This window comes from Leptopilina heterotoma, unplaced genomic scaffold (assembly GCF_015476425.1).
Source record: "Leptopilina heterotoma isolate Lh14 unplaced genomic scaffold, ASM1547642v1 Lhet_60, whole genome shotgun sequence".
NCBI lineage: Eukaryota > Metazoa > Arthropoda > Insecta > Hymenoptera > Figitidae > Leptopilina > Leptopilina heterotoma.
In genome coordinates this window covers 1,226,729-1,242,677 of record NW_025111138.1, presented here as the reverse complement: position 1 = coordinate 1,242,677, position 15,949 = coordinate 1,226,729, and the positions used below count along the sequence as shown (strand labels likewise).

Below are 15,949 nucleotides of genomic sequence, written 5' to 3'. Positions count from 1 at the left end.
AGAATTCGGTTAAAAATAATTCAATTTTTTAATAATTTTACCGAAATTGTTGGTTTTTGATAGACATTTTAAAAAATTGTTTTATTTTTAAAATTCGCTTCTAGAAATTAGTTTTTTCATTATTAAAGTTTCCTTGAAAATTCTGTTTTAAAAAGATTAGAAAGAAATTTAAAATTCTCCCTCGAGATCAGGGAAAAACGATATCATATTTTTCCACAGCAACCTAGATTATTAAAAGTGGTAAAAATAGTCAAGCAAAAGTTTTACTCTTAAAACCTGTTTTCCTCGAAAAGTTGATTGAAAAAATGAATATAACAAATAAGGTTTTACGGCAATTATGATATGAAAATAAATTCCACATATTTTGTTCTAGCTGATTAAATCTTTCGGATAAATTGAGATTGAAACTGTCTTTAAAAGTACAATATGAATAGTGTATGCTTATATTAATAATAATAATAATAATAATAATAATAATAATACTAAGGCAATATTTATAATAAATGAGGTCTCTAATAAATTACTCAAAAAGTTTTATATCGTGCGACTCGAGAAGAGAAAAATGGGAGAATATTAATCAAAGTGTTGCATAGGTTCAAATTTAATTACTCACCTGAAAAATTCTCTCTTACACATATAATTAGAATGTATCTATAATATTATGAATGGATTTAATTACACTTACATCTTGTTATCATTAATTATAAAATTATTAGCTGCTTTTTATAAAGTCCACTCACTCGTTTCAATTAACATAGATATTCATATTAAATATTCATTTTAGAAATTAGCGAAGAAAGTTTAGAATATTCAAAAAATTTTCCTCATGCCAATTATTGTTTACTTTATTAAAAGAGATAATAATGTCAATAATTAGAAATCTTTTAACCAGAAAATATTTTTAAAAAATAGTAGTAATTACAAACAGAAATTAAAATTTCTTAGTGACAATTTTATTGAAGGAAAAATTGAAGAACAGAATTTTTTTTATATCTGAAATAATTAATATTGTGTGAAATAATTTGAGGAATTTAATTAATATTCTTGTGTAAATTTCAGGAGCATCGGCGGGTGATGAGGATACTGAGGATGAATTGGAGTATGGTGGTGATCCGAGAGCTACGACATTGCCGAGGGGAATGCAACCTGCGGCATCGGCAACGGCAGCAACGAATTCTCTACCTCGTTTACCGGCCTCGACAATTTCAGTGGGGCAAACGTCGAATTCACCAATGCACAAGGCACACAGTGTTTATCATTTTCTACCACAGCACACGGGTGTTAAATCAGCGAGATATCGACCACCTGGTTTTGCAAGGAATAGTGGTGCTTCTGGACCAAAACGAGCAGTTAGCGCACCGGGACTTCAACTCACCGGCTCGCAGGTATCATCAGCGAAACGCGAGAATCGATCCAGGCGACAGCAAACCATCTCTATAAACAGTGGTGAGAGAAATCATTTATTTAGTTTAATTAGCGAAAATATATCATTTTTCGAAAACTTGATAAATGAACGAAATTTTTTTTTCTTTCTTTCAAGAATAGGAAAAAAAATATTTGAACGATTAAAAAATTATAGGATTATTATCTACAATAACGGTGAAAAATTACTATTTTCATTAGTTTATTAGACACGTGAGAGAAATTCAAAATGGATATGATTATCCCACGCACGATTGATTGAACGGTTTTTTTTTTGTAGGAAATTAGCAAAAAAAAAAAAAAAAAAAAAATTGGCACGACAAGTGAGATTTGGTCGACGATAATGTTCCCTTGGAAGATTTTCATTTTCTCTTTTGTATTCAGCATAAGTATAGAAAGTAAGTTGCATTTGAAAGCACAGAGATTATCTTGTTTAACAGTTAAATCATCCTACTTAAGAATTATCTTTCCGCGGTTTTATTATTCTTGACGAGGAGAATCAATAAAACCGCGTGTATAAAGATATCCGTGTGTCGTGAGCACGCGCTTACCTATTTAATCGCACGTGTTCATTTCTCATGTGCTCGAAATTACGCGAAAAGTTTCAATGAACAGAATTCAATTTTTTTCACGCATTTACATATTTTTAATTATGAAAAAAATATTTTAATACAAATACAAATATTTTAAAAAAATATTCTTCAAAACAATTCATTTATTTTTATAAATAGTAAAATTCTTCGCAAAGAATTAAATTATTTTAATAGATAAATAATAAAAATCTTCTCAGGAATTCAATTATTTTCAATGGGTACAATTTTAATAAAATATCACGGAAAGGATTAAATTATCTTTTAGAAATTTGTCATAAAATTCTTCGCAAGAATTCAATTAATTCGTAAAATTTTAATAAATTCTTTGGAAACAATTCAATTATTTTTATAAATAGTAAAATTCTTCGCAAGAATTCAATTATTTTCATAAATAAAAACATTCTTCAGAAGAATTGAATTATTTTTATAAATAGTAAAAATTCTTTACAAGAAGTTCATTATTTTCAATGCAATTTTAATAAAATTTCACGAAAAAATTCAATTATTTTTTTAAATTTCAATAAATTCTTCAAAACAATTTAATTATTTTTATAATTAGTAAAATTCTTTACAAAAATTAAATTATTTTCATATATAAAAACACTCTTCAGAAGAATTTCATTATTTTCAATGCAATTTCAATAAAATTTCATAAAAAAATTCAATTATTTTTTTAAATTTCAATAACTTCTTAAAAACAATTAAATTATTTTTATAAATACTTAAATTCTTTACAAGAATTTCATTATTTTCAAAGCAATTTTAATAAAATTTCAGAAAAAAATTCAAATTATTTTTGAAAATTTCAATAAATTCTTCAAAAGAATTCAATTATTTTTATAAATATTAAAATTCTTTGCAAGAATTCAATTTTTTTCATAAATAAAAACATTCTTCAGAAGAATTCAATTACTTTTATAAAATATTAAAATTCTTTACAAGAATTTCATTATTTTCAATGCAATTTTTAAAAAATTCAATAATCTAATATTTAATTATAATTATTAACAAACACGGTTATTTTAAAAAACTTGAATGAAATTCTGCATAAAATTCAATTACTTTAAAAATTTTTAATTAAATTTATTAAAAAAAACTCCATTATTTGAAGAAAAAATTAAAAGAAATTCTTGAAAAGAATTTATTTAAGGTTTTTAAAAAATTTAAATAAAATTTCTCGCAAATCTTCAATTATTTTCTTAAATCGTAAAATAAATTTTTATTTTATTTCGAAATTCGCAACTATATTGAAAAGGCGATTAATTGACGAATTCAGGGTGGCCGCTGGACCGGGAAACCGGGAAAACCGGGAAATGACAGTGAATTTTTTTGGACAGGGAAAAACCGGGAAATGACAGTGAATTTTGATCTTGACCGGGATTTTGGAATTTTTTTTTTAAAAACACACATTACTTTGTGAGAAAAAATAGAAATATTTATTTTAAGACTTAGGTATTAACTATATTTCATTAAAAAAGATTGAATGATCTTCTATAAAATCTATTTATATTTTGTCAAAGAATTTTATAAAAAGTACTATAAAAATATTCAATTTCTAGAATTTATAAGAAAATTATGAATTTTGTTGTCCAACGTAACAGACTTAAAAAAAGAAAATATTAAATTTAATTTTAAATTCTTTCTATTTCTAACATTAATTAAACAAAATATAATTTTAATTAAATTTGTCAAAAAAATTTCAAAGAGAAAAAATTTCACATCCTATAAAATAATGAAAAATAAATCAATTTAAAAATTTTTTGCAATTAATATTATAACCAAACAAATAAGAATTATTAAAAATTTGAACTAATTAGAACAAAAGTGATACGAAATTTATAAAAATGAATTTTTGAATAACAAATAAAGTAAATAAAAATAAATAAAATTTCTTTTCTTAGAAAATAAATTTTAAAAAACCGTATTTTTCATTAATATCAATTAGTTTTTTTACAATTATTCATAAGCAAATTTTTCGATTTTTTTGAATGTTAAATTAATATCATACTAATATTATTATAGATTGAATTTTAAAAAATTTCAAATTGAAGTTTTAGAAAAGTTGAATTTTAAAAGATTTTAATTAAAAATTTTGAATAATTTACTCTTTAAAAATATTTTTATTCACATTTTCTCAAATTAGTTATGTTTTTAAATATGTAATATTTAATTGAAAAATTTTCAAATTAATCAAAATTTCATGAAATTGTCTTGTAAACAAGTGGATTTTAGAAATATTTTAGTTATTTCTAGAATATAATTGAATTGAAATTTTGAAAATAATTTTTAATAAGTTGCAGTAGCAATTCTTAAAAATTATTCAAATTTAAAGGATTTGAAATTTGAATTTTTTTTTTTGAAATTTGAATACCTTCTATATGGAAAAATAATGGATAATAATTAAATATTTATTTCAAAAAATCTATTTAAGTTCAAAATTATTTTTAGAGTAAACTAAAATATTTTTAGGGTTTGGGAAAAAGTCAAAGTTTTGTCTAAAAATCAGGAAATTCTTTCAATCTTTCATGGAATAATTTATTTTCAGAGTTATTATTTATGATCGGGAAAAATAATTTATGACCGGGAATGGACCGGGAAATGACCGTGAATTTTTTTTTACAAAAAAAGTGGCCACCCTGCGAATTGGAAATTAATTTAAATAATTAGGTAGGTACTAATTTAGTAAAGTAAATAAATTAAAGAAATAAACGATATAATTAATAAAATATTTTTAAAAAATAAAATAAATATTTATTTAATGATCAGTAGGAAAAAACAATTCTTAAAGAAAATATTTTAAACATTTTAACATAATAATAAATAAAGTACCAAATAATAAACAAATATATATAATGAAAGAAATAATGAAACAAATATGTATAGTTTGAAAAAATTAGTTTATTTAAAAATTTATACAGAAATTTAGATTTTTATTTTATAATTGTTATTTATTACCATAAATAATTACATTGCAGATTTAATTATATATTAATGAGTTATTACCATCCAGTTAATTATATTTTGAATAAATTAATTAAACTTTCAATTGAAGATGAAATTTCAACGGTCTCGAGAGATAAGTCTCGCAACCAATAAAGAGCACGTGAATATGTTGAGAAACTTTTATTGTTTCCAGAATTTCAATAGATTTTTTTTAGTGATAATATTCTCTTAATTACGAAATGAAAAACAGTTATGTCACATTATTTCCAAAATAAATTTTCCTTCAATTCCTATTATATCAGATTTTAATTTCTAATCATTTCGGTAAATTAACGATGAAATAATTTCATTCGAATTAATAAAATCTAAATTATAATTAATCTAAACGAAAAACCGTCAAAACTGGATGATAAAATCTAAATAAAAACTGAGCTGTAAAACCTAAATTAAAAATAAATAATAAAATTGAAATGAAAACTTAATGATAAAATTTAAATAAAAACTAAATGATAAAATTTAAATAAAAACTAAGTTTATTTTAAAGTAGAGTACAAAAGACAAATTAATAAAAGATTGTAAATAAATAAACTAATCGTGAAAAAATAAACTAATAGGGAAAAAAATTAATAAATGTTTGCCATAGAAAACAAAGATTTTAATAATAATAATAATAATCAATAAATTAATTAATCGCTTTTTCCGATATAATGCAACGTGAATTTTCTGCATACTGAGATGAAAAATAGAGATATTTTCTTGCCAATCGAGTTCCACTGAGAGATTATCGATATTCTCCTTTAATTTCAAATCTACCAGCTTGCTTAAGTAAAATTACTCTCGTTTAATGATTTATCGATCCAATTTACTGGATTAATACGGTGATTATAATTTCATCATCCTTCTAAAACTCAATTACGATTCAAATTGTCCTGTTACGCGTTGTTGAAATTACAAGTTTCATTATTATCATTTTAGGCCGTGTGAAAAATGTATTCCTATTTTTTCTTTTTCTTTTTTTTTTGCTTTTCTAATTTTGTTGTGAGAAATAATATAAGGGACATTATTTGATTCCCACCCACGTTATGCTACAGTTAGAATGTTGACTTATGGGATGAATCATATTTTTTTCGCCTAGACTCGAAAAAATGAAATTTTATCTCCGAAGTCCTGAGACGATCAATAATCAGAGAAATGGGTGCGTCTATATGAAAAAGTTATGGCAAGAAGGGGAAAATTCTTTTGAATTTTTTTTTCTATATTTTGATTTGATATAGGAATTTTTATATAGAGTATTTTATATAGAGAAATTTTATTTCATTGATGTAAAATTAAATAGAAACAAAAATGTCAGTATTTTCTTTATTTGAAAAAAGGGGGATTAGAGTTTTTAACAATATAAAAATATTTATTCTTTGTACTCTTGTTGTTTATTTATTCAAATTATTCGAATCACGAACAAATCATTTCTCATGAAAATTATTTTTGCAAATTCTGAAGAAATGATTTAATGAAAGAAAAAAGATTGTTTCTAGTTTTTAATGCAAATGTTTTATGCATTTGTTAGTCACAGTCACGTAAGAAACATCCGGATTATATTTTTTTCATGAAATTATTATATCCGCTAGCAAAATTGAATTTCCCTCTAGATCTCATATTTCTAATTCAGTAAATTTTTTTATTTTCTGAAAAATTAAACTTTATTTTCTAGATTAAAATAAAGCGATACAATTTTCATTAATTATTCTATTTTTTTAGTTTGTATTCTTTAATTTTTATTATTTTAATGTTATTTTCTAACAATTTACAATTAACTTGAATGTTAAAGATTTTTTCCCTCATTTATTTTTAATTTTACTACTTTTAGTTTTATTTTCCTAAAATTTGAAAATAATTAACTAGAATGTTAATAATTGATTTAATTTTCTTCTTTTCTATTTTGAATTCTAAAATGTAAAAAATCTGTTAAAATCAGAAATTTAGATCCTGAAGTCAAATATCTTTACGTGGATGGAAAAAATTACAAATGCGTAAAACAACGAACTTTAACGTGAATTAATAATTCTTTTTTTTCTTAAATTTTGAATATAAATTAAATATATGTAAATTTACGTGTTTTAAAATTGAATATGATTATAAAAGTACACTCTTGTACAATAAATTATCATTTAATGTACGTTCACTTTGTGACGCATGGATAATTTTGCGTTTGGGTGAAGAACTGTTTTCACTCGTGGGCACGTAAAGAAAAGTAAGAACAAAGGAATTAAAGAACTTCCCCCCCACGCGATTTTTAACCTCTAGTGTGAAGATAAAATTACTATATAGAAGCGATTCACTATGGGAATAGTTTTTACAGTGTAAATAATATGACATTAATCCATATTTATTTGCCAGACTATTCTACACTTTATAATGTGCGGTGTAGAGTGTGGGAAATAAATATAAATATAAAGGAACTTCTTGCCACAACTTTTCATTTTGCCACGTGAATATTCCGGTTCGGATGCGAAAGTCAAAGTTTACTTTTATTTCGCGAAAATGTTGTCATCTTTATTGTTTTTTTTAATTTTGTTGTATTATTTTTTTTTCTTTTTTTCCTTTTATTTTGTACTTGACATTTTTATTCTGTCTTATTTTAATTTATTTTTTATGTTTTTTTTATTTTATTCTGTCTTATTTTATTCTATTTTTTATTTTATTCTTTTGTATTTTACTCCTTTCTTATTTTATTCGTTTTAATTTTTTTTTACTTTATTCCTTTCTTATTAGTTCTTCTAAATAAAAAAAGTAAATTTTTATTTTATTCTTTTCTGATTTTATTCTTTCTTATTTTATTTTATTTTTTACTCCTTTATTTGATTTTTTTTGTTATTTTATTCTCTCCTAATTTATTCTTTTTTTTACTTTATTCATTTCTTATTATTTCTTTTAAATAAATTGAAATAAAGTAAATTTTTATATATTCTAATTTTTTTATTCATTATTTACTTTCTACTAGAACTTTTGCGGCGGTTTTTATTTATTTATTTTTTTAGTTTTGTTATTTGTAACTTCTTTTCCTCCATTATTGCGAGACTTTTATGAGCTATGAAATATTAAGAAATTTTCTTACAAAATATATGTTATTGACACTTCATATACTTCCGAGTCAGTTTACGTTGATAAAACAGCTAAATAAACGTTTTTTTTTTTTGTTAAGCAATAGTATTGAACCGTTGATTTTGCAATTAACATAAACATGAATAATTTAGTTTCAAATTTAGTCAGTATTATTTTGTATTTTTTTTCAATTTAAAATTAATGTATAGTAGTTAAAAGAATATACAAAAAATATACGTTCTAACTTTTTCTTCAAAAATTAATTATCTTTATTTTTTTATTTCTTGGTGCTACGATTTTGTTTTTTCACTTCTTACAATCTTTGTTTTTTTATTTATATTATTATTTTTCTTTTATTGTAATTTCTGTGATTTAAAAAATTGAATTTATTTTCTTTATAAAATAATTATTTTATGTTTATAATTATTTATTATAATTATATTATTTTCATTTTTGTTCTTTCATTTTAATTGTAAAATTCTTGTACTTTTTACAATTTTATTTTATTATTTATTGTTTTTTTTATTTTTTTTATAATTATATTTTAATTTTTACATTATTTATTTATAAATTTATTATTTATTTTTTCCTTGAATTAAAATCTGATTACAATAATTTTGCGCCACGAATCAAGAAAATTAATTAAAATATTTTGAAATGCAAAATAAAATTGTAATAAAAAATTAAAAACCTAAATTTTATTTAAGTTTTTAATTTTTTTTTTGTTAATTTAATTTTTTATTGCAGTCAATAATTTATGAAAATATTTTTAATGAATAGGTCGTGTTCGATTTTTTTTTAAATTGTAGAAAAAAACGTTCAAAACTTTCGGTCGTTTCTTTTAGTTTAATTATACAAATTTCTTTGATTTTTTTTTAACAGAAAAAAAATTGTGTTTATACTAAATTTGCTAAATTCGTTTTTACTTTATCGATTTTTCGTTGAATTTTTCGTGTTTTGTTTTATGATTATAAAATGTCGAATGCAATAAAGGTTTAAATGAATTCTTGGAGCGAATTGACAAGAATGCAGGTTGCTACACTGTAGTGCCAATTAAAAGGAAAAGAAGTTCATATAAGACTTTCGCGACTGAGTCACTATTTATGTGTCCCGGATATGGTGTCTTACACGTTTTTACACTCTTTTTTTCTCTAGTAAATTTTTACGTAGAGGAAAAAAAGAGTTTTTCGTTTTATTTTTCTTTTTTTTTCTAATACAAAAGAAAAATATCTGATTACAGTATTCAAGAAAGTTTAACATAATAATTATGCATTAACAAGTTTACAGTTTCGTAATATTCGCACTATTCCCGTGAAGGAAGGAAAATATAAACACTAGGTTAAATTTTTGCGCATATTTAAATTTTTCCAAAGTTTTACAAATGTAACGACAATTTTATTCTTTTACTCAAGTCTTTATTTTTTAGTAGCTTATTTTTTTAGTGGGAAGGGTAATTTTTTTCTTTTTTAGGGGTCTGGGTATTTTTTTTTGGTATATTTTTTGGAACGATCTTTTTTTTTGAAGCGATTTATTTGAATATTTATCATTTTTCTCTTTCTTTTTTTAGTAATGCAGTTGCGGTGAATTGAAAACTTGTTTTCTTTATGCACTATTGTTCTCCTCATGAGTCGACTCACGTGAATAAATAGAGATTCCAGCTTAGGCTAATATCATCCTCAGAATTCTTATTTGAATCTTTTACACCTCTCACCTTGACACACATTTTCGTGACTAGAGGTTGCAGTACATTCTCTATAAGTGGAGTTAAAAATCTCTTCATTTTTTACTGTCACTCATCTTTCATGTATAGAAATATTCAATTAAAAACAAGTATTTAGAAAATGTGAAAGAGAAAATTTTCCTTCTTGAATAGAATACAAATTTCTTTACAGTTAACTTTGACAGTTTTTATGAAAAAATAATTAATTACAAAAATTATTTTATAAAAAACGGTTTTACGAATTTTAGGCAACTTTTTCGATTGATTCGATTTTTTGAATTTTGAAATTAGAAAAAAATATTCTTTTCTTCGATTTTTAATATTTGATTATGTAAATGTATAATAATAAACCTTTTTTTTCTCCGTTATCCGAAAATTATATATAACCTTGAAAAAATGATAAATGTCGTCATCTCGTCGTCGAAGAGCGGAAACAAACTTATCGCAGCCGATTAGGAAATATCAGCACTAGCTTGTTTAGTGTCAGAGAAAATATTCTTTATAATTATTTTTCACATTGTCCTGCGAGTGAAAAATCGGTCACCGTCGCGTATACTTGGCAAGCTAGAAAAATCTATAATAAAAACAGCACGATATATAATTGCTGCAATGGAATTCCTTTCGTTTCAAAGTTAGTAGCAAAGAGATCTCTTCTTTTCTTTGACAGGAAATCGACGTGCTTTTTTCTTATAAATAAGAAGAAGAAGAAGAAAAAAAGAAAAAAGAAAACTACAAAATTTCCAACTGAATGTAAAATGTCGAGCAACTCACGATACATGACATTCAATCCAACGAACCGTTTTTCCCAGCCCACTGAAGAAGTGGCGCAACGCTTGACTTCCGTTTGGCTCCTGGAATCTTGTTGTGGAAGCTGTTGCTGTCCATGGAAACGTCGCACATCAAAAAAATCTGATGATAAATTCAAAGACACGAGGAGTGAAGAAAATGACAATTCTCGAGTTATTAATGACAATGACGATTTGGCAGAGAACATTGAATTGAATTCCTATCATCAGCCTCTTAATATGATTAAAAATTCGAATCAAGAAAAAAATTTCGCTAATGATTCTAGTGACGATTGTCAAGAAAATAAAAATAATTCTAGTGAAGATGATGATGAAGAAGAAAAACAAAAAAGTGGTACAGATACAAAGGAGGAATTATCAACAAAAAATATTGAATCGAAAGAAAATAATTCGAGAAATGACGAGAAAGCAGTTTCAAAAAAATTTGATTCTATTTTTAAAACAAATAAAAAATTTCTAAGAAAGTTTTCCCTGGATATTGGTAATGAAAAACAGAAAAATGTGCCAATTTTTCGAAAATACTCCCTCGCCGATGATGTTGAACCCGATGGTTCTCCGATTTTCAAAAGATGCGTTAGTTTCAAACATAAAAAACAAAATAGTGAGAATAATTCGAATTTCATGACTCAAAGTGAAATAGACGAAAATGAAGAGATTGGGAATAGTGCCGAGAAAGTGAGAAATAAAATTAAAGAAATGAAAAATAAAAGAGAAGAAGTAAAAAACAGTGACGAAGAGATCGAAAATAAACTCGAAGACTTAAAGGAAGAAAATAGTAGTGAAGACGAGGAGACAAAAGGTTTATTTGACAGTGACACTGACAGTGAAGACTATCAAGATTTTTTTGAATTTGCCGACAATTTGTCTTTCGACAATTTCAATAGTCAACAAGACGATAAAAAATTAAACATTGAAAAAAGAAATTCAAGAATGAAAATTTTACCGAAAAACGGAATTCTTTCGGTATTGCCTAATGTTCAGGAAATTGAGGAAGAAATTGGAAATTCGAGTGGTATTATATATTTTTATATGATTCTGACCTCGTGAATTATTCTATATTTGCTTCCCTCAAAAAAAAGAAAAAAATTTAAAAAATTTCTAAAGTTCTAAACAAAATTTATTTGTTTTTATTCAAATTAAAATTTTTAATTCAGTTTTATGTAAAGTACCCCAAAAAATTAATTATTAGTTTCTAAATATTTACTTAAAGTTTTTAATTTTTACAAAAATATCATTAATATCTGGAAATATAGAAAAATATTTCGTTCATCATTCGAACATTCAAAACTTGTAGATCATATAAAAGTTGAATTATAGAATAAATACAAAAATATTTATAAATATTTATACAGCGAAACAGAATAAAATGGGTGAAAAGTATTTTTAAAAAAATATCTTCTCTCGTTAGTAGGAAGCAGAGCGCAGATAATAAATGAAATATTAAAAAAATTGTATTATTTAATTACATATATCAGATTTGAAATAGATTTTCTACTTTAAATTTAAAACAATAATGTACGATATTATATTATTTTATTGTATATTATTAATATATATTAATTATTATTATTCTATTAACACATTTATTAAAAAAAATAGTTTTAATAATAAGAGGAAAAAGAAAATTGTTTAATTGTGTAAAATTACAAACTGTGAAATAAAATGATTAATTTCTTCTCTAACGCAATGTGAGATATTTATTAAGCGTTTTCACTTTGATTACAGATGACGGGAGCAGTTTATCTGAAGCTTGCAGTACGCCTATTATTGGAGCAGGATCAAGAACAATATCCAGCCATGCGGTTATGGACATGGATGATATCGATCGCAACTTACATTCTGGACATCTTGCTACAAGAGCTTCACTCTCGAGCTTAGGGGTGAGTGTCCCTTTCAAACACTCTTTCTTTCTTTTTCTTTTCCTTTTTTTTTAAAAAAACAAAACGAGGAAAATCATCGTACAGTTTCGATTTTCTGCTACTAAATTTAAATTCCAACATAAGGGAGTTCAGAAAATGTTTTCGATTAAAAATAAAATTATATTTGGATTAATTCAACTTTAATTTAATTAATTAAGTAAATAACTAGCAAATTTTACGTTATAAATATTCAATTTATTATTGTTATACAAATTACAAAATTTTTTATTTTCTAATTCAACTTTATAATATTTGAACAATTTCAGAATCAAAATCTAAAAAATTGACTTATTAAGTATATTGTTCATTATTATTGATTATTATTTTTAAACATTTTAATAAAATTCTTTCCAATACTTTAATTATTTTCATAAATAATAACATTCTTCGGAAGAATTCAATTATTTTTATAAATATTTAAATTCTTTGCAGAAATTCAATTATTTTCAATACAGTTTTAATAAAATTTTGCGAAAGGATTCAATTATTTTTATAAATAGTAAAATTCTTTGCAGAAATTAAAATATTTTTATAAACAATAAAATTCTTCTCAGGAATTCAATTATTTTCAAATTTATATTTAATGATATTTTTAAGATATAATATTTAACGATAAATATTAATATAAATAATAAAAATTAGTAATAAATAATAAAATTAGTAGAAAATAATAAAATTTAGTATAAAATATAATTAGCAAGTAAAAATACTATGTATAAATAATTTTATAATTTATTATCTGGTTTATTAATGAATAACGATGACCTTTTTTTTTATCATTTTATGGAGATTTTACAATTTTGGATGCAAAATAAAAGATACGGAGAGGCCTGTCGATACCTCGTGCACCATAAATGTTTTATGGTAAAATGATACCTCAAATTTCACGATAGAATATATCAAACAGTAAATTTGTTATCGCTTTTTAGTGCGTACAATAAAAGTATAATAGATTATTTTCCCGCAATAGATTTTTAGTGTAAAATGCTAATGATAGAAAAGTATTTTTTTTTTCTTCAAACGTAATAATACCTTGAAGTATGTTGTTTAAAAATATTACATTAGTTTAAAATTTTTTTAAAAATAATGTATTTGTTTAATTTTTTTTTTTAAATAATATATTATTTATGAAAATATTTTATTTATACGAAAAAGAAAATATTTCGTAACAATAAACAAAGGGAGAATTATTTTTCACTTTGTATGTAAATCGATGAGTATTAATTGAATTTATTACGCTATTTACTTTCTCTTCTATGGTTTTGAAAAAAAAATATTTAAATAACCCTCTGCATTGTGCTTTGAAAACCGGTATGATAATTTTTTTGTCTAGTTAGAGAAAAAGAGACTTTGTTTTTTTTTAAAAATAATTATGTTAATTTACTAATTATGTTAATGTTTGTTAAATATACGTGTAATATTTAACATTCGTTTAATGTTAAAATGTTATTTAATATTAATATAATTAATATATTTCAGGCGAGATCGGATTCCATGGCTTCGGTGTATAGTGGAGCTGGCGAAGGAAGATGGTGTGGTTCGGTGGCTGTTCGTGGAGAGGTTGAATTTTCTCTTCAATACGATTACAAGCAACTTACATTTGAGGTTCACGTGACTCAGTGTCGAGATTTGGCACCAGTTGACGTCAAACGTAATCGTTCCGATCCGTACGTTGAATTATTCATTACACGTTGAACAAATTTGCCAAAGTAGTTGAAATATTTTTTCTTTTACTATTATTAAATATTTTTTTGTGATTTTTTCCAGATACGTTAAAGTCTACCTTCTGCCCGACAAATCCAAGAGCGGAAAACGCAAGACCAAAGTGAAAAAACATACTTTGAATCCTGTCTTCGACGAGACATTAAAGGTGTGTTTTTTTAGCTGTTTCAATTTTCTATTTTTTTTATTCATTATTTACTTTGCGGCGGTTTTTAATTATTTTTTAGTTTTGTTATTTGATTTTCTACTTCTATTGTTTCTTATTTAATTTTTTAAAATTATTATTCGATAACATTATTACTATAAATTCAAATTAGTTTTTTTTATTTATTTAGAAATATAATTATTGAATTAATTGAAACATTGTTTGCAGTTTCTCAAAATGTTTTTAAATTATTTTGTTATAAAAAGGCCTAAAAATATTATTTTATTCATTTCGGTTATTTTTTTAATTAATTTATTTTATTGCTTCCTCATAGAGAAAAGGTTGTATTTTTATTTATAATAATTATATTAACATTATTATTATGTTATTATATTTTTTATTTATTCCTTTCAGTTTCACATGAGTCTGAATGGTCTGGAGACGAGGACTTTGTGGTTAACTGTTTGGCACTCGGATATGTTTGGTCGAAACGATTTTCTCGGCGAAGTTCGAATGCCCTTGGAAAATAAAATTTTCGATGATCCACGACCACAGTGGTATCCACTTCAGGAACGGGTTAGTTTGAGCTTAAAATAATAATTTAATAAAAAAAAATTCGCTAGTTTTAAAAATAAGTTTTTAATTTTGTTTTTGCTTATTTTTCTTTAAGACTGAACCCTTCGACGACCCAATCGCTTACAAGGGCGAGGTTATTGTCGGATTGAAATTCGTCCCACCGGATCCCGCTCAACAGGAACGAGATCGTGAAATGGGAACCGATTATCGTGGCAAAATGAGGAAAAACTGGAGTCGAGGCGCTCTTCATGTTCTTGTGAAAGAGGCGAGAAATCTTCAGACACGAGCAAAGCACACCGGCTCCTGTGATCCATTTTGCAAGAGGTAAGAAAATTTATTTCGAAATCTTAATATATTTTTAATCAAACCAAAAAGCACTTTTTTATTCCCATCACGGAAATTAATGTTTTTTCTAAATTAGAAGGAAATATTTTTTTTAATCAAAAAGAATTATTTTCTCTTAATGAAGAAGAAGAAGTATTATTTCTTTATTAAAAATAAATATTACTAAATGAAAAAGAAATACTTTTTCTATATTAAAAAGAAATTTTTTTTAAATGAGAAAGAAATATTTTTTCTAAATTAAAAAGAAATATTTAATTTGTTAGTTGCTTTTTAAAGAAAGAAATTCTTTTTTAGTTACCTTCTGCCAGACAAAGGACGTTCTGGAAAGCAGAAAACTGGAGTGGTGCGGCGATCAGGCGGCTCACCTGTTTGGAATCATACCTTTATTTATAAGGACGTGAGTCTTCAGGAGTTGGCTGAACGAGGTCTTGAACTCACTGTTTGGGACCACGATCGTATCGCGAGTAATGAGTTCTTAGGTGGCGTACGATTTAATCTCGGCACTGGTAAGTTCTCGGAGGCAAAACAATAACAGGATTTCTAGTCAGTTTTTTTTCTATTCTACCGAACATTTTTATTTAGCATTGACACTCACAGAAACCACGGCAGACGACTGATAAGACAATTGCTTTTTTTTTTTTTTTTAGAAAAACCGTTGA

General features: G+C 24.4%; 1 protein-coding gene across 6 annotated transcripts in view; it reads left to right on the top strand.

Moving 5' to 3' along the window:
- Window positions 1-15,949, top strand: part of LOC122509523 — a 70,070-nt gene that overhangs the window by 49,643 nt on the left and 4,478 nt on the right. For all 6 annotated transcript variants that reach the window (XR_006302369.1, XM_043623664.1, XM_043623665.1 and 3 more), the window contains 7 exons: window positions 1,060-1,446; window positions 12,309-12,463; window positions 13,982-14,169; window positions 14,270-14,372; window positions 14,784-14,945; window positions 15,040-15,269; window positions 15,585-15,796. Coding sequence is in view for 5 of the 6 variants with exons in the window: in XM_043623664.1 (XP_043479599.1) it covers window positions 1,060-1,446; window positions 12,309-12,463; window positions 13,982-14,169; window positions 14,270-14,372; window positions 14,784-14,945; window positions 15,040-15,269; window positions 15,585-15,796 (1,437 nt within the window). In the remaining variant the exon portion in view is untranslated. The remainder of the gene's footprint in view (window positions 1-1,059; window positions 1,447-12,308; window positions 12,464-13,981; window positions 14,170-14,269; window positions 14,373-14,783; window positions 14,946-15,039; window positions 15,270-15,584; window positions 15,797-15,949) is intronic.